Consider the following 21357-nt stretch of genomic DNA (forward strand, 5'->3'; position numbering starts at 1 on the left):
CCCATCCACAAGTAAAATTTCCCATGTCTGCCTCAAGTTTTCCTAGTTACGTTTTTTAGTTAGGAGGCACTCACTAAAATATCGAAATGGGGGTTTTATGTAATCAGTATTTAGAAAGAATAATCCTCTCCCTTCAGATTTTGTTTAGAAACTGTGTCCCTACCCTACGATTGTGGTGAGTCATCTCCCTGCTGCTCTCTAGATGCTGTTTAAAGTTCCTGGGAAAAGGGAAATCAGAGAGGCTGCCCTTAGCCCTGAGGACGATGAGCAAGCCCGGGGGCAGGTTATTAATCTGCAAAGAGCGAAGGCCAACTAGCCCGTGTGCCTCTGAGGCACAGACTGGCAGGGTTCCGAGACTCTTAAGGCAAGACTCCCGTTGTATGGTAATGAAGCGCGCTTTCATAAACCCGAACTGCCCCGGCGGAGGCGCAAGCTTGGTAAAGAGCCCTCTGGGGATTCAGCTTTTGCAGCCCCAGGCCCTGCCCCAAGCGCAGCGCAGGCTACAGGTCTCAAGAAGATGCACTCCTCTGGCCCCGGGACAGCTGATACTGCAGATAGTGCTTCTCAACTCCAGCATCGCAATCACCTGGAGGGCTGTTGGCAGCACATTGCCGAGCCCACCCACACGGATTCTGGCTTAGTAGGCCTGGGTGGGGGGGGGCCAAGATTTTGCATTTCCATCAAGTTCCCAGGATATGCCGATCGATGCTCCTGGCCCAGGAATCACACTCTGAGAACTGCAGATTTAAGTTAATGGTTATGGATCCCAATTTCCATGGCCGCTGCCACCAGCAAGCACCACGCAGTTAAAGGTATTTTCCATTAACACAGGTAAATGTGCTAGAGTGGAGTATCAACCAGCTAGTCTCCTCCTCCATCACTAACAAGTAAACTAAGCCATTTCCTAGAGGTACAGGCTTGAGATAGCACGTTACACTGTCACAGCATTTAAATACAGCAGGCTTGGGGAGAGAAGGGAAAGGCAAGAAGAGAATTTGCCCCCTTAACATAGCACTAAATAAAAATAAGCCTGAAATTGAATTTGTTCCTATATCACCTCTCTTCTGACACTGATCAAGAATGTCTGGCAAAGGAAAAGAGACCAGAAGATGGGACGCATTAACAAAAAGACTTTGTATTTAGAGACGAGAGCACCTAGGCGAACCTTATTAATTCTCTACAGATTCACAAGAGCACTGTCACATGGGCTGCGAATTCACCTCCACGGGTCATGCCACTGGGCTAGTGGCAAAATGATTAAAAATAACCAGAATAAAATAGAAAATACCTATCAACCCCTAGGCATATTCAGAAATTTTTCAATATTAAAATGAACTTAAAAGTTCACAAAAATTAAATAAAATTATTCAAATAAAATGTTTAAACACAGAACCCACCTATACCATATTTTGTCTCTACCACTTACCAGCTCTGTGACCTTGGGCAAATTACCTTACCTCTCTGGGCCCCTCAGTAAAATCAGTAAAGTGGGGGTGGTAATGTCTCTCTTACACAGTTTTTATGAGGATTAATGAAACTGGCCCACAGTAAGTAGCCTACAAATGTTAGCTCCAAATGTCATCCCATCAATGTTAACATAAATACTTATTATTAAGCGGACTGGGCAATTTACAAGCAATATATTTAGATTATATGAAATGTACTAATGGCACTCAAAGACATTTCTCCCACCCATTACACACCTTCATCCCCTGCCACCGTTATCATGAGTGAATTTGCCCCGTCCCCCTATTTTTCCACAGACTATTCATGTTTCAACTAAACCATCCAACATTTACAATAAAAGGAACAGGTTAATCCTCATCTTTCCACAAAACAAGAACCAAAGCTGCGGCAAGAGATAGTTGACAGACCTTTGTTTTTAAATCTTGTTGAGCTTAATCTAAACAGACCGCATATGTTGCCAAGACAAGGTGCCCGCCAAGGTGAGAAACCTTGAGACAGATTTCTAATTGCCATTTTGGTGAAGGGAAAAGGGAAATGTTACTTGTGTTTCAAGCGGAAAAGAAATGTAACTTCAGAGGAAAAACAGCAACATAATATTTATTAGTACCAACAGGAAGGCAGCTCAACTAAAGAACCAAAAAAGAAGGAAAGAGACAACTATTTTTTTTTTTAAATAAATTTATTTATTTTTATTTATTTATTTTTGGCTGTGTTGGGTCTTCGTTTCTGAGCGAGGGCTTTCTCTAGTTGCGGCAAGCGGGGGCCACTCTTCATCGTGGTGCGCGGGGCTCTCACTATCGCAGCCTCTCTTGTTGCGGAGCACAGGCTCCAGACGCGCAGGCTCAGTAGTTGTGGCTCACGGGCCCAGTTGCCCCGTGGCATGTGGGATCTTCCCAGACCAGGTCTCGAACCCATGTCCCCTTCATTGGCAGGCAGATTCTCAACCACTGCACCACCAGGGAAGCCCGAGACAACTATTTTTTGACTCAACGATCTGTTTGCTGCGAGGATACAGAGAACCGTCGTATTGGGCAAACAATCTTAGACATAAAATATGATGAATTTTTCAAGCAGATGAGGATAATGACAAAGACTTAGCAATCCACTGAACTAACGGATAGAACCCCAACACATCCTCTCCTAGACACTACTCATGAGTGCAACTGACAAGTTCTCAAATAACTAAACACAGAACAAACCCTAGGAAGCACCAGGAGAAAAAAAAAAATTCTGTCTGCTTGATAACTCTTGTGTGAACACACAGACCCCTGGGAACATCATAAGGACTTCACTTGGGAGCCAAAGCAAAGTAAGAGATTGTCAGAGAGATGCACCCCAATGCTCCTCCTATTTAAAACAGCCTCTGGATGTCAATGACCTGGGGGAAATTCTCACAATATAAGCTAGGTTTTAAAAGATCACGACAAAAAATTATATAGCGACAGTGATGTTCCCCGTTCTGTTAAAAATGCTATCTATTGCTATACTTATAGATAGATCCATACATATTTATTAACCATAAAAAAAAGAGGAAATGGACACTCCCTAGGTTGTAATACTTTTTCTTCTTTATATTCTCTGTACTTTACAGGTTTGAAATATATGATGAATATACATTATAATTTTATAATCAGAACTATTTGAGGACATACTTTGCAAGGCTGAAAGTTTTTTAATGTACTTTTATTTACACAAAACTACATGGTAGGCTGTGTAATTCAATGATTGAGTTTCTGAGTCTACACTCATGAATAATGTTTAAGTTAGTCATTTCTATACTAATCAGTACCAACCTTTGGTCTTAAGCAGGCTGACAACAGGGGAAAAAATAACTCAAATGTCCATAGTTGCTTCATTCAAATGTCTATGAGGGTCTCTCTGCACTGTACTCTGCACTCAAGGTAGATACAACCAAGACAGTGAAGTTAAAAATACCAAGCAGACCTCCGGATCATGTGCATTTATTTAGCTAATGAAGTCACTATCTAAGAGTAAAACATTCCACACTAAAATTCAAATGCAGCCCTATATCAATAATAGTCCCCTCCCACGTCAGGAAGTAATTCACATGCAGCATGCTGGATATCCAGATAAAAGGCAGAAAATGCCCACTTTTAAACAAACTCAACTTACACTGTGTTCTTACAAACATTTAACAGAAGTCCCTCCTCCCTTTTCCTTTGTTAATACAGGAAAAGATTAATCATCTCTTGGGAAGCTCATATTTTAAATGTATCTAAATCAAAGCACTGGCAATAAAAAAACATTTAAGAAGGTGCTTAGATTAACAATCCATTTCAAGGTTAATTAATCTTGTTTTTTCCCAAATCAACTGCATTCTCTGACCAAAAAAAAAAAAGAGTTAACTTCGATTTTACAAATAAAAAAGAAACTGGCTTAAAAGACATACAGAAAAATAATGAAAATAATCACTTTGGATCACATATACAAATAAGGAAAGGCAACAGGACAATCCAGAAATTATACATCGATAGCAAACGAAAGGAAAACAACATAAATTAACATGTTTATGTTTGCATGAAGAAATTCTGGAAGAATACAGAGACGTTAATAAAGTGGTTATTCTAGTGCAGTGGGGGAGGACAAGGCAGAAAGGGGACACAAGCAGGAGTGAGACTTTTCAATGCATAACTTTGTATATATTTTTTTCAACAATGTAAATGTATTGCCTATTCAATAAATTAAATGAAAAGTTATGCTAAGATTATTCGGAATGCATCGTGATTTTCCACCAACCTAAGCCCTCATATAATGCAGAAGTACAGAATCCCAGCTATAGAGTCAGGCTCCCTGGAGCTCCCTGAGATGCCACCAGCTAGCTAAGTACAGCTGGAACATCCTGAGAGGTGGAAGGCGGCGCCCTTGCCTAGACAGTGGTCACAGCAGCCAGAACATCAGCGGGGAAATGGCAGAGCGCCTCAACGGTCGTTCTCAGATGCCAACATAGTCAGGCATAAGTGGGCTGTGCCCAGCATAGCCTCCACTTAACTCGATTTCCTTTGCTATACATTGTGCTCTCTGAGTCCTCAGAACATTTCATCGGATGTCTAATACAGCCATATAGCAAGCCCCCATCTTATTCTACCGTGTGTTACTGCCGTTTTAATCAGCCAGTTACTGCACAGTCCTCCACACAGTACTTTACCAGCTTTTAATCTGAAGGGGTAAAAAGTAGAGGAAACGACAAGAGAGGATTTCCCTGCAGAATAACCAGAAACAGTTGTTTGTTCTCCCCAAGCAAGACACTGCTTTCCTTTGGGGATGTGGGTGGGTAATTTCTTGTGAAACAAATCAGAAGAATAAGTGAAAATAAAAGAATACTAACAGAAGAAAATTCCCTCCATCCCACAGGGGGGAAAAAAAAATCTTATTCCAGAAGGGAAAAAATAGTGTTGTCAATAGTGGTTAATTCCTTAATATTTACTTACATACTGAATCATTGACACCTTACGGTAAAGTACCTGAAGAAGGACCCTGTTCCTCTTGTACCCCTCACAACTCAGCATTAGCGGAATAACCCCAAATATACTTCATGAATGGAGGACTAGCCCACCATCTTCAATGGACCAGATTCCTAACACATAACACAGACTGGTGTTTCCAAAACTCGGTTAATCAGAATCACCTGGGGGTACTTGTCAGCCAGGCATGTTCCTGGCCTCACCCCAGACTTGCTGACTCAGAGTCTCCAGAATCTCTGGGAATCTGTTTTTAAACAGCGCCCAGGTGCATCTGATAACTCAGAAAGTGTGGGAAACACGAGGTGAATGAAATAGTGCTAACAACTGCTCTGTGTCCCAAGATGCCCAGGGAAAGCTGAAGTCTGAGCAGCTCCCCTCAAGTTCTGAGTGGGGATGTGAAATCAGGTAGGAGCAGGGTTTAGGTGCTGACAGCTCCCTGGGCATCTGGGGTAAAGGGGACGCTCTTAGAGCTAAGAACCCAGTGGGAGCTGAGCTGGGTCTGCAGTGGCTGCAAGGAGAAAGGAGGAAATGGAGGTGAAGAGGGCTCTCAGACATCCTCATAAAGGCCCCGGGAGAAAGGCTCGCTCCTCCAACCCCAGCTCCACAGGCCAGACCCCTGGGAGGCAGAAAGAAACCACCACCCTTCCCACCTTCCTGTCAGGAACCACATGTACTTTAAGATTCTGGGCAGAACTCTCTGGTTTTCAAATGAGAAGTATCTGTATGTTTCTCTCTGACCAAAGCTTCATCTTCTAGGCTTCAGTGGGCGGCCTCAGACGGACTGGGCCACCTGCAGTAGTACATGAACTTCCATGTACCCTCAGATGCTAACTCTGCCTTCACTGTCATCAAAACAACAGCAAAGGCTAAATACACATTAGCTGTGTGCCAAGCACTGTGCTAAGTACTTCAGAGGCATGTCCCAAATTTCTTGGCTATATGCTAATAGTTTGAGAGGTTTCAAAACCAAAAAAGAAGGAAAACGGAGAAGATCAAAAGACTTAGAGTTTCCCCCGGTCTGCCCCCACCAGACATTTGCCAGGTTTCTGCCATATCCTCTTAGTATCAGCTTTCCTCACCTGAGTACAAAATATCATGACTTGAGGAGAGACAGTACCACAGAATGGTTACGACAGGCTCTGGACACAGGTCTGCCTGGGTTCAAATCCCAGCTCTGCTGCTTACTAGCTGTGAATGTAGACAAACAAATTATTTGTGGCTTAGCTGCATCATCTGTCAAACAGAAATAATAATGGTATCCATTTCCTGGAGCTGTTGTATGTAATAAAGGGTCTGGCCTATAGCAAGTGCTCTGACATAAGCTGTCCTCACTATCAGACAATACAAAGTTGCCGAAAAGACAGCCCAATACCAGAAACTGGAATTGTGCTGCTGCCTAGATACTGATACCACTAATGTCATTTTTTTTGTTGGAGTGATGCTAAATGCTCTCACAGACATGTCATTTAATTCACAAGGAACGGGGCTGAGGCTGGGGACTCCAGGGCGTTTTCTCAGAAAAGCCCTCATTCAAAAACAGATGCTCCATCTTCTTTTGCTACATTTGTCTAAAGTGCTGCTAAGGTGTGCAGCACAAATGTAACATCCTCTACCACAACTGTAACATCATCCAGCACCATCCTGCTGATTTTGAACTTCAAATCTTGCAAAATTAATTCATTCCAGGATATAAACCAATTTGAGGAGAAACAGAGTTAAATAAATAAGTTACTAGGTGCTTAGTTAGGTGCAAACCATTTTATTTTATACCTGAAATGTGATTTTTAAAACATATTAAAATGATAGCCAGAGGAAAACACTGCGTTATTCTTCTGTTTCTAAATTTTCTTCCAAAATATTAAGACTCTCAAAGATCTCTCTCCTATTATGTAAGTTTTTTCATTTGCTAGTCCCAACCCTAACACAATACATACAGGTGAAATTTTAATACTGGCTCTTCCTCTCATATAGCGGAAAACTAGATAGTTACTTAATAAATCATTTCAACCTAAATGTAGGTAGCTTTTTAAGTCAAGTAATTATAGTTACAGTACCCAGGAGTCGAAAAGTAGATTGATGTTTCAGCTTAAACAATATATGCTCATAATATTTTTCAAAAATAACTCTCTTGGGCTTCCCTGGTGGCGCAGTGGTTGAGAGTCCGCCTGCCGATGCAGGGGACACGGGTTCGTGCCCCGGTCTGGGAGGATCCCACATGCCGCGGAGCTGCTGGGCCCGTGAGCCATGGCCACTGAGCCTGCACGTCCAGAGCCTGTGCTCCGCAACGGGAGAGGCCACAGCAGTGAGAGGCCCACGTACCGCAAAAAATAAAAAATAAAAAAAAATAACTCTCTTCTTAAGAAATCTAACATATGGCAAATGCATTTAAACAGTTCTCTTTCCAAAATGATGTTATCACTTTTCAAAGATGAAGAGGAAGCTATGAATGGACTGTGGGCAGGATATACACAAATTTGAAACAAGTACCTACCTAATCTGTTTGGAAAATGACTAACCCCTCAAGATGTGAAGCTCCATGCACTCCATGTGGGTAAAATATGAGTTAAAAGAGTCCATATGGTCATAAAGAATTGATTTTCGACACAAAGACTTTTTTAGATGCCTAACGATAAAAATCAGAGAGAGATTATTGATCAAAGTTGTATTTACAAGGTCATCGGAGATACTACTATTATCAAATAGTAACCCCTCCTTAGCATCTCAAAATGCCAAAATTGGAAAGGCCCATAGAGGTTATTTTAGACAAAGTCTCTATTTTACAGATAAGGAAAGGAGGTTTTGAATAAATTCTCCAAATCTGCATTAGAAAATGGCAGAGGTGAAGCCAGACTCAAGTCTCCCAATTCTCAACCCAATGAGCTTTCCTGTCTATTTCAGCAGTCCTCCCGGTCCTCTAAGAACACAAGGGCACTTGTTAAGCATACTGGAGACTCCCGGCTCAACAAGCTTTGGAAGGGTCTGGGAATCCGTAACTTAAACGAGAGTTCCAAGCAGTTCTTAAGGTCAGGCAAGTATGGGAAACACTGCCTTCATCTCCTGCGGCCTCCTAAACCTGAGGTGCAATCTGGCCATTCAGCTGTCAGTTTCTATTAATACATTTAGGGGCCATCCAGAGATTAGAGGTCGGTGGAGACCTCATTTCCACGCCAACATCCTCCCCAGCATGTGGTATGTTTCAATGAAAGCAAGTCTTATGCCAATGTCACCAGAAATAACAAACATTCATCAGCAGGCAGGCAGGCAGGCACAAAAACAATCACACAACCTGTTCTTAAGAGTGCAGTGAAGTCTGTACTGTCTTCCCAACTCTGACAAGCACCTTGTATGAAAGATTCATTCTGAGAAAAAAGCAAAGACACTCTGACATCAGGACCAGCCAACCCTCTGGTTGGGTCAGGAGAACAGTCATTGTGAGGTAGGACAATGCTGTTTGACACTTAAAGCATCACCCAGAAAGTATTAGGCTATAGTGTCTGCCTAATACAGACAATACAAACCCATACCTAGTTTATGCAAAAACAGTGCCCATACGATCTTTCTGCCAGCAAGCTATCTTTCTTTTTTTTAACATCTTAATTGGAGTATAATTGCTTTACAATGGTGTGTCAGTTTCTGCTTTACAACAAAGTGAATCAATTATACATATACATATGTTCCCATATCTCTTCCCTCTTGCATCTCCCTCTCTCCTACCCTCCCTATCCCACCCCTCTAGGTGGTCACAAACCACCGAGCTGATCTCCCTGTGCCATGCGGCTGCTTCCCACTAGCTATCCACCCTACGTTTGGTAGTGTATATATGTCCATGCCACTCTCTCACTTCGTCCCAGCTTACCCTTCCCCCTCCCCATATCAAGTCCATGCTCTAGTAGGTCTGTGTCTTATTCCCGTCCTACTCCTAGGCTCTTCATGACATTTTTTTTTTCTTAGATTCCATATATATGTGTTAGCATATGGTATTTGTTTTTCTCCTTTTGACTTACTTCACTCTGTATGACAGACTCCAGGTCCATCCACCTCACTACAAATCACAGCAAGCTATCTTGAATGCCATTTATCTCACCTATAAAAATTGTATACATTCTACCAAGGCCATCATGTATGGGTGCAATTGCTGAGAAGAACCACACCAACCCCACGGAAGCACAGTTAACACACACTAAGGTGTGAATGGTGCCCCTACAGTCGTGCAACACAACAAACCTCCCTGAACTTAGAACACTTCTAGAATCTAAGGGGGAGAAAAATCTGCTTTTCTGGAGCTATAAGGGAAAAAAGCCTGCTAATCATCTTTTTTCCAAATCTGTTTCAACAATTACATTTCGTATTCACCCAGGAAGCACTGTTAAGGTGAAGTTTGGGACTAGAAATCAGAAGACTCAATGTCTGCATATGTATACCTCTTACTAATTCCAGAACTTCCATTTCTTTGTCCATAAAACGGATATACTGGGGCTTCCCTGGTGGCGCAGTGGTTGAGAGTCCGCCTGCAGATGCAGGAGACACGGGTTCGTGCCCTGGTCCGGGAAGATCCCACATGCCGTGGAGCGGCTGAGCCCGTGAGCCATGGCCGCTAGGCCTGCGCGTCCGGGGCCTGTGCTCCTCACCGGGAGAGGCCACAGCAGTGAGAGGCCCGCATACCGCAAAAAAAAAAAAAAAAAAAAAAAAAAAAAAAAAAACGGATATACTACAACCTGGCCTTCCTACCTCGCAAGAATTGAAGAACATTCTTTCAGTTATAAAAGTGCTACATAGTATAATATTATTAATTATAAAAAGAAACAAACCACTCAGGGTTTAAAAATAATACAGGGCTGTTAGAGTGTCTACTGATTTCTGTATAGAAAAGTCTGTTTCGAATATTTACAGAGCCAAGATGTAACTACCCAGATTTCTGGCCACTGTCACTATTCTTAATGGGAACTTATTTTGTCAGCAGAATTAACGACATATGACTTTTTTTTTTTTTTTTTCCTGTACGCGGGCCTCTCACTGTTGTGGCCTCTCCCGTTGCGGAGCACAGGCTCCGGACGCACAGGCTCAGCGGCCATGGCTCACGGGCCCAGCCGCTCCACGGCATGTGGGATCTTCCCGGACCGGGGCACGAACCCGTATCCCCTGCATCGGCAGGCGGACTCTCAACCACTGCGCCACCAGGGAAGCCCAACATTTGACTTTTATGAAAGTATACTCATAACCTTAAAGAGACAGAAAGTTTACTTTTTCATTTGTTTTTAAAGTAATTGTCGGGACTTCCCTAGTAGCACAGTGGTTAAGAATCTGCCTGCCAATGCAGGGGACGTGGGTTCGATCCCCGGTCCGGGAAGATCCCACATTCCGTGGAACAACTAAGCCCGTGTGTCACAACTACTGAGCCCGCGGGCCACAACTACGGAAGCCTGCACACCTAGAGAAGCCACCGCAATGAGAAGCCCGCACACTGCAACAAAGAGTAGCCCCCACTCACCGCAACTAGAGAAAGCCCATGCGCAGTAACAAAGACCCAACGCAGCCAAAAATAAGTAAACAAAATGTTCCCTTTAAAAAAATTAATTAAATAAAGCAATTGTCTTGTTCATGCAGACTTGCAGCAGTCAGTATAACAGTCCTTCCCAAAGGTTTCTGTAGTTATTCTTCCTGACACTGAGCACTAAGAAACTAAATATTAGTTCAGTTCAAATATCGATTGAGCTGTCGCATTCCAGGCACTGTTTTAAACTTTGGAAAAACAAAGATGCAGCCATCCTTGATCTCAGGAGCTTGCTATCTAGCAGAGGGGAGCAGAAATGAATAGAGAATTTCAGCCCACACTGGTAAATGTGGGGATGGAGGAACTGAACAGATGCCTATACTGGATGCCATGGGAACCCTCCCTCCAACCTGGTGGTGTTGGGGGAAGCATTAGGGGAGTCTTTAAGGATAAGCAGGAGGGTAAAAATGATGTATGTTATCCCCAATTATAACAAAAAAATTATTTTGGATGACTACCTATGAGATTTTGAGGAATGGCAAACTTGACTAAATACTCTCAGAATTATTGAGGCAGGGCTGGCCCACAGGACTAAAATGCTGTTTCTGTATTGGAAAGATAAAAGTGTATACGTTTTTTAAACAGCTCCACTCACACCCTTGATTATAGTAGAGACCCATCAGGCAGTGAAATGTATACATTGCTGTTGCACTCTGGCTTCTGATAAACTGTTCAGTTCTGTTACTTGCTCCTTGGGAGACTCATTACAAGGTTTATCTGACAAGAAGGATGAAATTAAGTGGTCATTGTCATCCTTGGGACTGTTTATGGAATGTATCTAAATTGTTCCCCATTCCCAGGTAACACTAAAAGGGGCAGGATATATGCAGTGGGACAGGAGGCGAGTCAATCAGGTCTGGGCTCCAGGCCCAGCTGTGCCATTAGACCACCACCTAACCTGGGGCTAATCACTTCAACCCTCTTGGACTCGATTTCCTCCCTTGTTAAGAGTTAATGAAAAAGATGTCCTTTACAGGCAGTTTCAAGTCTAAAAGTCTACATGTCCATTCTAATGTAGCATGTTATTCTCTAGACCTGCCTAAAAGGGGACCAAAATGACTTCAAAATGTAGTTTTTACACAGGAACAAGACATTTATAAAAAAAGAATCCTAACAGAGTCTAAATAAGATGAATGCATAGTGTTTCAATGCATCTTAGCATATAAAAAAGTTAAGTGTGTGAAGGTGAAAAACCACAAAAACACCATGTCTTTATAGTTCAGCTTTCTTCTCTATATGTGTACTTCTACTCTCAGACACAATTATATTCAATAAACGCCTTCCTTCTCCATCATTAAAAAAAAGGATGAGCCAGGTTTTGCATATGAAATCAAAGCCAAAGATTCAAAGAAACTTGTGAAAAGTTTTGAAGAGAGTTACTTCAGTCACTAATTAGGACAACCTTAGTTAATTCAGGGAATTTGGGGGATTTTTGACTATGAACCTTAGCTATTGGTGCATATGTATGAAAAGAGAGAAAAGTGGTATGTTCAAATGTAAAACAAAACTGGCAGGGCTTCCCTGGTGGTGCAGTGGTTAAGAATCTGTCTGCCAATGCAGGGGACATGGGTTCGTGCCCTGGTCTGGGAAGATCTCACATGCCGCGGAGCAACTAAGCCCGTGAGCCACAACTACTGAGCCTGCGCGTCTGGAGCCTGTGCTCCACAACGGGAGAGGCTGCGACAGTGAGAGGCCTGCACACTGCGATGAAGAGTGGCCCCCGCTCTCCGCAACTGGAGAAAGCCCTCGCACAGAAACAAAGACCCAACACAACCAAAAATAAATAAATTAATTAATTTAAATTTGAAAATAACTTAAAAAAAAAAAAAAAAAAACTGTCAAAAGAAGTTCTTGACCTCCAGGGAGTTTTCTCTTGTCTTTCAGTTCCCACAATAGATCAGTTCACCTAGCAGTCAGATCTGCCTCATCACAGCATTCCTCAAGGGTGAAATTCTCCTTCACCTACACACAGACACTCTACACAGGAAAGGCATAGAAGCATCTAGTGATTACTGAGATGACAATGACATTCCACTAAGACAGTATATCTTGATGCATGAGGTCAGTATTCACATTAAGTAGATATATTCTTGTTATGTCCAACAACTTTATGAGACCACTTTGACTTTTCTTCCTCCTTTCTAACTTCTTTTTTGGTGTGGGAGGAATGGGGGGAACTCTCCCTGGTTGAGAACAGCCCACAACTTATAAGGATGTGTTGACAGCAATATCTGAGAGATGAACTGTAAAATGTAAAACCATCACAGAACTTCACAACTTGGAGAAAGATGTACTACAGCAAACAATCTCACCAGTATTAAAGTACTAAAAACTCGAACTGTTCCAGTTGTAAAGTGGTAAAATATAGCTAAGCTTTTCTAGCAAGGATGAAAAAAAACTGTAAACCAGCTATTCAAGATTGTATATGAAGTGATTCTAAGAGAGACAGTATTTCATCCAGAGCTGCTGAAATCTAGGCGTGTTTTACACCAACACCTCCCCTCCCACCCTGCAATTCATCAACCATCTCCACTTTACTCTTTACACTGAGGAATATGACCAAGTCCATGTACCAAAAGGGGAGAAACCACATAAACATCACACTGAAAGTTTCTCTACTTTGGGCCAACAGGAAATTCCAGTTACTTCATTCACTGGAGCTGGTTAAGCTGCTGAAATGAAATAGATGCTTGGAGAGATCACTACCTCAGGACAGAGACTTGATTTTCAGAGTTGGAGGAGGTTAGACAAAGACGAATGGGATGCTGAGTCTCGCTACAAAGTCAAGGCTACTGAATTATAAACAGCTGGTGGGTCAGTGAAGGGGCCCGGGGTCGGGAAGAGGCAAACATTAGCACCAAAAAAGAAAACGCTGAACTAAAAGCGGACTTTTGTTTGTACTTAGGTAAGAGCACCGGTCAGAGAGGTGAATGCAGCCCCAACGCTCGCTGAGATCCACAGAGATTTTCACAAACGGATCCTCCTGAAGTCTCAAGGACTAGAATCATCGTAGGTCCATACCTACGTGGTACCCTGCTTCTGCAACAGACTACCTTTCCCGGACCCTTTTCCCACGACCTCGGCTCCTCCTCTGCCTACAGCGCCCCCGGGGCTCCTCTCAGCCTCCCACACAGAGAAACAAGAGGGAAGGAGCGGACAGTGGGACGGGGCCAGCCCAATTCTCACACTCCATCAGGGCGCCCACTCCTTCGAGGCGGCCAGGAACCTTCGGAACCCGAGAGCGCCACACGCGCCCGCCACCTGCACGGCCGCCGGGTCTCGGGTCCCGCCGTCCCCACTCGAGAGCCCGACCCTCGCGCTGGGCCGAGGTTCCGGGGCTCAGCGCGGATGCCAGAGAGCCGGCTCGGGGCCGCCAGGGGGCGGGAGGGAGCAGCAGGCTGGGCGCCTCCCCGCCTCGTTCCCCTCCCCCGAGCCGCTTGCCACTCACGGATTTTCACTCGGCGGTGGTCGAGGCGCGCGGTGGCGGCGTGCAGGGCGTCGAGGCGGCGGTGCAGCGCTGCGGTGCGGTGGCCCAGGGCAGCCGCCTGTCCCTCGAGCTCGCCGAAGATGTCCCCGGCGCAGCGCGACAGGTCGGCGAGCTGCTCCAGCAGGCAGACCAGGGCGTGCGAGCTGACCTGCTCCAGCGAGCGGAAGAGCGGCGCGCCCGCCGCCCCGACCGCCTCCGGCTGGCGCAGCCGCGCGGGCTCCACGGTCCTCTGATGGAAGGGCATGGCCGGGCCGGGCGGCGCGGGCGAGCGCGGCACTCAGTCCGGCCCCCGTCGGCGCGGGGCGCCAGTCCGCATCCAACACAAAGAAAAGTCCGGGCGGCGGCGGGGCGCCGAGGGGGCAGCCGGGAGGCTCCTACCCGCCGGGGAGCGGCGAGGCGGGCGGGCGGGACGGACCGACGGGCGGGCGGGCGGGCGACGAGGAGGAGGAGCGGCGGCCGCCCGGGAAGCCGCGGGGAAGGGTTCCGGAGGGTCCGAGCGGCGGCCGCCTGGCGCCCGGCGGCGCCCTTCCAGCCGCCAGGGTTCCCGGGCCGCGCGGCCAAAGGAAGTTCGAGGAGCAGCTCCCGGGCTGGGGGCGCGGCGGGCGAGGCAGCGAGTGGAGACGCGAGTCCCGCTGAAGTTTGCAGGGAGGCAGGAAAGAGCCGGCGGCTCCTTCCCTCCCTCCCGATTGGAGAGGGAGGAGGAAGCGGGGGAAGTGCCGCCGACACCGGGCGAGAGGGAGGGGAGGCGAAAGAAAGGAAAGGGGGAGGAGAAAAGGGCCGGCCCGAGGAACCACCTGCGGCTCCCGCGGCCGCCGCGCCCAGCGCTCGCGGGGAGGTGGTGGCCCCGCGCCTGGACGCACCCTGGCGGGCCGGGGACGGCCGCCTGGTCCGGGGGTTCCCACGTCGCCGCCCCACTTCCCGTCAAAGCCCCCCCGGTGGTTGGGCAGAGGAGCTCGCCGGATCCCCGGCCCCCGCGCGGGGAGGGGTGGGGCGCCGCGGGGTGGAGGCACGAGGGCGGCGGCGGCGAGCCCAGCTCCGGCTGCTCACCTGCGCTTCTGCCCGCGGGGCCCGGGTCAGCGCGCCCCGCCCGCCGGCGACACCCCGGGGCCTCTGGGGGTCCCCCCAGGCTCTCCCAGTCCCCCTCTGGAAGGCGGCCGTGGCTTCTGGGCCGTTTCGGTGGATCTAAAAGAGGACCTCGTTAAATCGCCCAGTGGCCAGGGGTTCTGTAGTCGACTAGGAGTGCGCGCGTCCCGACTGGGGGGCGGGGAGGACTCTAAGGACTTCTTTTTGGAGGTGCTTCAAGTGAGTTTTTCTTAGCAAAATGGCTCCTCCTGTGGCTCCCTCCCCTCCATCTGGAAGGGTCCTGGAGAAATGTGCTGAATCTGGGTTTCTTGCCCCAAGCATGTGTGAGAGAGAGAGAGAGAGTGAGTGAGTGAGTGTGTGTGTGTGTGTGTGTGTGTGTGTGTGTGTGTTGGGAAAGTGGGGAGCGGGGGGACAGGGGAGAGGGCGGACCAGAACCTAGAACCCTGAATTCGGTGCCTGGAAGACGTTTAAGCTAAATGCTATTGAGATCACGGTCATGGGACACCCCACTAACTCAAACCTTCTGGTTAGAAGTATTTGAGGAGACTGAGTCCAATACCCTGAAGCTAAAATCTCACTGGCCTCCTTGCTATGTTTGCTCAGCAAAAGAATCTCGGTTCTTCGGTTTCTGCCCCCCAAGTGACCCGAATTGCTGTGCTGTTGGGTTGCAGTTTGGGAATCAGTCTCCCAGAGCTGTGCTGATTGTACTACAAAGTGGATTCCCCTTTCTCTGGGAGACAGGAGAAGTGCAAGACAAACAGGCCTAAGGGAGCACCTTCAGATGAAAGTTAATAGATAGAAATGAGTTTTGGTCTTTCCCTTGTACAGCGGATCATTTTTCACAATATGGGCAAATAACAGTCTCCTAGATCACCCACTCTCACAACCTTCGGGTTATTATGAGGCACAAAGGAACTGCTGCTGTCCCTGAAAAAAGTGCTTTGAAATTTATGAAGCACCGTATAAACATTAGGTACAGTATAAAAGTGTGTGATTCTCTCAAGTATTTGTTGAGCGCCTCTGTGTGAAGCGCTGGCTGGAAAATTAAGATACAGTCAGCAAAGCTGGCTCCATCCCAGCCATCAGGGGGCTCCCTGTGCAGGGAACCAGAAATAACATTTTGAATTCACAAATAATTCACCTATTTTTAAAGTATACAATTCAGTGGATTTTAGTATATTCAGTGTTATGCAAACATCACAATTTTAGAACATTTTAATCACCTCCTCCTCTATCCCCCCCCTCCACCAAAAAAAACACAGTTCTCTTCAATACTCACTCATCTTTTTGTTTCTATGTATCTGCCTCTTCTGGACATTTCATGTAAAGGAAATTACACAATATGTGCCCCTTTGTGTCTATCTTCTTTTGCTTAGCATCCTGTTCTCCAGGTTCATCCATGTTACACCCTATATAAGTGCTTCAGTTCCTTTTATGGCTGAATAATATTACATTGCATGGATATACCACATTCGTTGATCCATTCATCCGTTGATGGACAGCTGAGTTTCCACTTTTGGGCTATTATAAGTACTGCTGCTATGCACATTCATGTACAAGTTTTTGTGTGGATACAGGTTTTCATTTCTGTTGAGTATACACCCAGGAGTAGAAATGATGTGTCACATGGTATGTTTAACTTTTTGAGGAACTGCCAGACCATTTTCCAAAGTAGCTGCACCATTTTACATTCCCACCAGCAATGTATAAGGGTTCCAATTTCTCCACATCCTCACCAATACTTGATATTATCTTTTTAATTCTAGCCATCCTAATGGTTGTGAAGTGTTATCTCGTTGTGGGTTTGATTTATATTTCCCTGAAAGCTAATGATTTGGAGCATCTTTTCATGTTCTTTTTGGCCATTTGTTTCTCTTCTTTGTAATAAGATAGCATACATTTGTGGAGAAATGTCTGTTCAGAAATTTTGTCCATTTTTGAAAGACTGGATTATTGTCTTTTTGTTATTAAAAAGGAATAGGTCTTTACATAGTCTAGATACATGTCCTTTATCATGAATAACACTAACTGCTTCAGCAGACTGTTGTGGTTCAGCATTGTTCATTAATTTATGCATTCATCCTTCTCATCCCTTGAGACTGTCGTCTTAGTCTGCAAAGAAATATGGTTTAATCACATAAACTAATATAAGGGGAGCAAGGACATTTTTGTTAATTTGTAATCCTGGGGCAATGTGAATAGAATTTTTTAATAAAATGATTTCAGTACTCCAGAAGCTGAATTTAAGCTCTCTACGTAACCAGAACATGGAATAAACAGGATTTGTGGAGTGTACCCATAAAAGCAACTCAATTTTTGTTGCCTACCGCCCCATTAAAAATCAGTTCAATAAGGATAGTTCTTCCCCTTCCACTTGATGACAACTCAAGCAGTCCCATAACTCTTATGTTCTCTCTCAGGTAATTGAAAATCCTGCTATTACTTAGAGATAAGACATGCTCTTATTTCAGTAATTAAAATCTTGCCCCTTCCCCAGCAGGGCTTTCTGTGGGCAGAAGTCAGGCAAAGGGCTTTGTCCTCCATCTCACCCTCCCCGGCCAGCTCGCTAACAATCATAAGGGGAGGGAGGACAGGGGCAGCAGGAAGGTTTATACTGGACTGGTACTCTGACAAAAAGGGCATCACACCCTCTGGGCCTGATGGATGTCTGAAGCCAAATCTTTCATGAACACTTCTGTGGCCCCTACTGGGAATGTTTGTACATACTTCCTGAGAGGCTGGCAAGGAGGTCTCTCTCTAACTGCTCATTCTACCTCAGTCTTGGTTTTCCTTGAGTCCACTCCACACAGACTCTCGCTGTTGGGTCCTCTCAACTCTCCGGCAAGACCTTTTAGGCAGAATCCCTTTCAAAATGACCCCAAGCTGACCTTCCTACTGTGGACTCCCATATGGTCTCTGAGATTCACACATTTCTAGAAAGCTTATGGTTGAAAGGTAGAACAACTTCCTCCCAGACGTGGCCCTCTACTCTGCCCCATAGGATGCAGTACCTTCCTCAGGTGGGAATGTGGCACCATCCACTGTCAGCTTGGAGCCTCCACCACACTCTCGGAGGTTCTGAGAAAGTCCTCACCTGGCTTGGTGTCAGATGCCAGTGCTCCTACCCTTGTGGAGTGAGGCCAGAACTCCCTGGGCAGCTCCATCCAAACAAATCCTCCTCCCAAAGCCCTCCCAACAGTAACCTCTTTTGTAGCCTCTGTCTGAATAGGTATCTCATCAGTCCTCAACCACTTAGTACTTTGAGATTTCCACCTTGTAATCTCCATCCTAACTCATTTTGGTATCTGACAGCTGTCATTTCCTGGTGCATCAGTTAACTTCCCAATTAACATCCTGTAAAATAATATATATAACAGAAAAAACTATGCTAATTTATTCCAAGAAGAATTTAACGCCACCTACTAAGTTAAGGAAAGTAGGAAAAGAATCTCATTTGGGAGAGGAGTGGTTTGGTGTGACATGCAGTTAGAAGGATGTCATGGGTAGGTAAAGATCTGAGGGTGGAATTCAGATAAGGTTTGGGAGCCATAGAGGTACTACTTAAAGGTAATACTTAAATACATGAGAACAGATGTCCTAAGAGCTAATAGATGACGAACTGTAAGTATAGATGAGCAGAGAGCTAAGGTTCAATCAGGGAAAGGCCCCAGCCAGGGGGCAAGAGGAGAAGAAAGGAGATTGAAAGAAAACAGAGGAGGAAATCTGAGTGGTGGCTTTCACCAATCCCTAGGGTAGCAGGGCTGAAGACTGAAAAAGTGGCCAAAACGAGGCAGGCAGAGGTAAGTGGGGAAGGGGTTCTTGGCAACCTTCAAAAGAACAATTCCATTATGACAGTGGGGGCAGAAGCCAGATATCAGTGATATGAATAGAGAGGATATAGAGAGCCCATCCTGGAGGGCCGTCCTCCCCCTTTCTGCTGACAGAACTCACCCTGTGTACCAGTATGTCCAGCCTCTTGAGATGTCCTAGTCCTCCTGTCCCATGGTTTGACAGTGAGTGGTCAGGTGTGACCCAACTCTAAGCCAATAAATTTTAAGGGGAGGTGGGAGCCTTCAAGAAGTAGTCACCTCCTTGATGAGAGGAGAGAGACAAGAGAAGGCTCTCTCATTGTCATCTCTCTGGTCAGACCGCTGTCTCCTGCCTTTGGATGCACTCCGATCATGATGGGATATCTGGAACTGCGGCAGGATCTTGAGACCATGAGAGGCAACCCAGAAGAATGAAAGCCATTATGCAAATACTGCACTTGCCCCATAAGGATGACCCCATATGCACTTAAGGGGTAAATCCTCGTGGTCTGGGGACCAGGAACATTAGCATCACTGGGATCTCATTAGAACTACAGAATCGCGAGCCCCATATTGACTGAGAATGTTTTTCAACAAGCTCCCCAGGTGAATCAGATGTATTGTAATATTTTAGTTTGAGAAGCACTAAACTGTTGGTTGGATTTTTCTGTCACTTCAGTTGAATACATAGGAAGTTAGGAGGGGAAGAAGTAGTGGGTTATCAAGGGATTGAAGATTCTGGAGAGAACTAAGTGAATATGGAAGGATGAGACCAAGAATACAAATGAAGTTGCCAGATGGCCTAGATCTCAGTAAGACGGGAGCAAAAACCATCCATTTGGAGGGGATATGAGAAAGGAAATGTGGGGAGTTTCTTAGCAACTCAACAAGTGGAGAATACAAGAATTACTGAATGACAGCTCAGGTGAGTTGGATGGCTTGAGTAAGAGGTACCTGGATCTAACTTTTCTGCACTCTAGAAGCTGCAGAACAGAGAGAGCAGACAGTTGCAAATTAACACAGTGGGAACTTCGGGGGGGATCAAGGTCACAGTGAAGATCATCATTAAAAGGCTGTCTGTGGAGTATGAGGTGGATTGGAGAATGTGATGGACAAACATTAAGTAAATGGCCTGAGTTCGAGGGGAGAGTTTCCAGCATGCAGTCCTGGGAAGGCCCAGAACTTCACGGAATGGGCCTTAAGTGGCTGCAGGGGAATATCAGAAAAAATAGGCAAGAACGTGGTGATTAGAGAAGGGGGCACCAGATGTGAAATCTCAGAGATAGAACAATGACTTATGGTTATGTGAATGGAAAAAAATGTTCTTAATGACAAAGGAAAGCAAACTGCATCAACCAACTAGGGGATGTACAGTTGATGTCTTCTTCTTGATAATTATCCAAAAGGTAAAAATTAAAATCTGCCTTTAATGGAAATAAAAGATTTGTCCCATTTGAAAACAAAATATTTTCTACAGCACTCAATAAATCTTTTTTGTCCCTCTAGGAGTCAGTAAATGTTATCAAAAAGGACTCAAACTTTACATGATAATAGATAATGGGTTTCACCTCAGGGTTTATGATAAAAATTGACACCAACTATATTCATTTCCTCAGGCTGCCATAACAAATTACAAACTGGATGGCTTAAAACATCAGAAATGTATTGTCTCACTATTCTGGAAGCTAGAAATATGAAATCAAGGTGCCAGCAGGGCCCTGCTCCCTCTGAAACCTGTCAAGGAGAATCCTTTCTTGTTTCTGGTATTTGCCAACAATCTTTGGTGTTTCTTGGCTTAGAGGTGGATACATGGGCTTCCCTGGTGGCGCAGTGGTTGAGAGTCCGCCTGCCGATGCAGGAGACACGGGTTCGTGCCCCGGTCCGGGAGGATCCCACATGCCGCGGAGCGGCTGGGCCCGTGAGCCATGGATGCTGAGCCTGCGCGTCCGGAGACTGTGCTCCGCAACGGGAGAGGCCACAGCAGTGAGAGGCCCACGTACCGCAAAAGAAAAAAGAAAAGGAAAAAAAAAGAGGTGGATGCATCAGTCCAATACCTGCCTCTGTTGTCACATGGCCACATTCTCCCCACATGTCTCTGTCTCTGTGTCTCTAACCTTCTTATAAGGACACCAGTCCTACTGGATTAAGGGCCCACCCTATTCCAGTAAGACTTCATCTTAACTTATTACATCTGCCAAGATCCTACGGCCAAGGAAGGTCATAGTGTGAGGTACTGGGGGGCTAGGACTTCAACATACCTTTTTAAGGGACACAATTAAACCAGTAACACTAACCCAGTGAGATGACAGAATCAACTGTTTTTAGGTTAATTATTTAGATCAAGAGAATCTTCATGCCTAAATTACTAGAGGCAGAAAGCAATGGCATATTAAACTCCCAGGTCCCAGTTTGGGAGCTTTCTGGGTGAGGCAGGGGGTTCTGGGAAGGGCGACAGGATAGAAACACTGGGGGAGGCTG

General features: G+C 45.6%; 1 protein-coding gene across 3 annotated transcripts in view; it reads right to left on the reverse strand.

Annotated features, from left to right (window-relative positions):
- The window catches only part of NHSL1 (NHS like 1), a 300877-nt gene that overhangs the window by 223506 nt on the left and 56014 nt on the right, over positions 1 to 21357 (reverse strand). The window contains exon 1 of one of the 3 annotated variants that reach the window (XM_059083403.2): positions 13949 to 14294. The exons of 1 other annotated variant lie outside the window; for it this stretch is intronic. In XM_059083403.2, the coding sequence (XP_058939386.1) occupies positions 13949 to 14231 (283 nt within the window). In that variant the 5' untranslated portion in view covers positions 14232 to 14294. Of the gene's footprint in view, positions 1 to 13948; positions 14295 to 21357 lie in introns of those variants that run through there. One more of the 3 variants, XM_059083399.2, reaches the window with a different exon arrangement.

Source organism: Kogia breviceps, chromosome 13 (assembly GCF_026419965.1).
Source record: "Kogia breviceps isolate mKogBre1 chromosome 13, mKogBre1 haplotype 1, whole genome shotgun sequence".
In the NCBI taxonomy this organism is placed as follows: Eukaryota; Metazoa; Chordata; class Mammalia; order Artiodactyla; family Physeteridae; genus Kogia; species Kogia breviceps.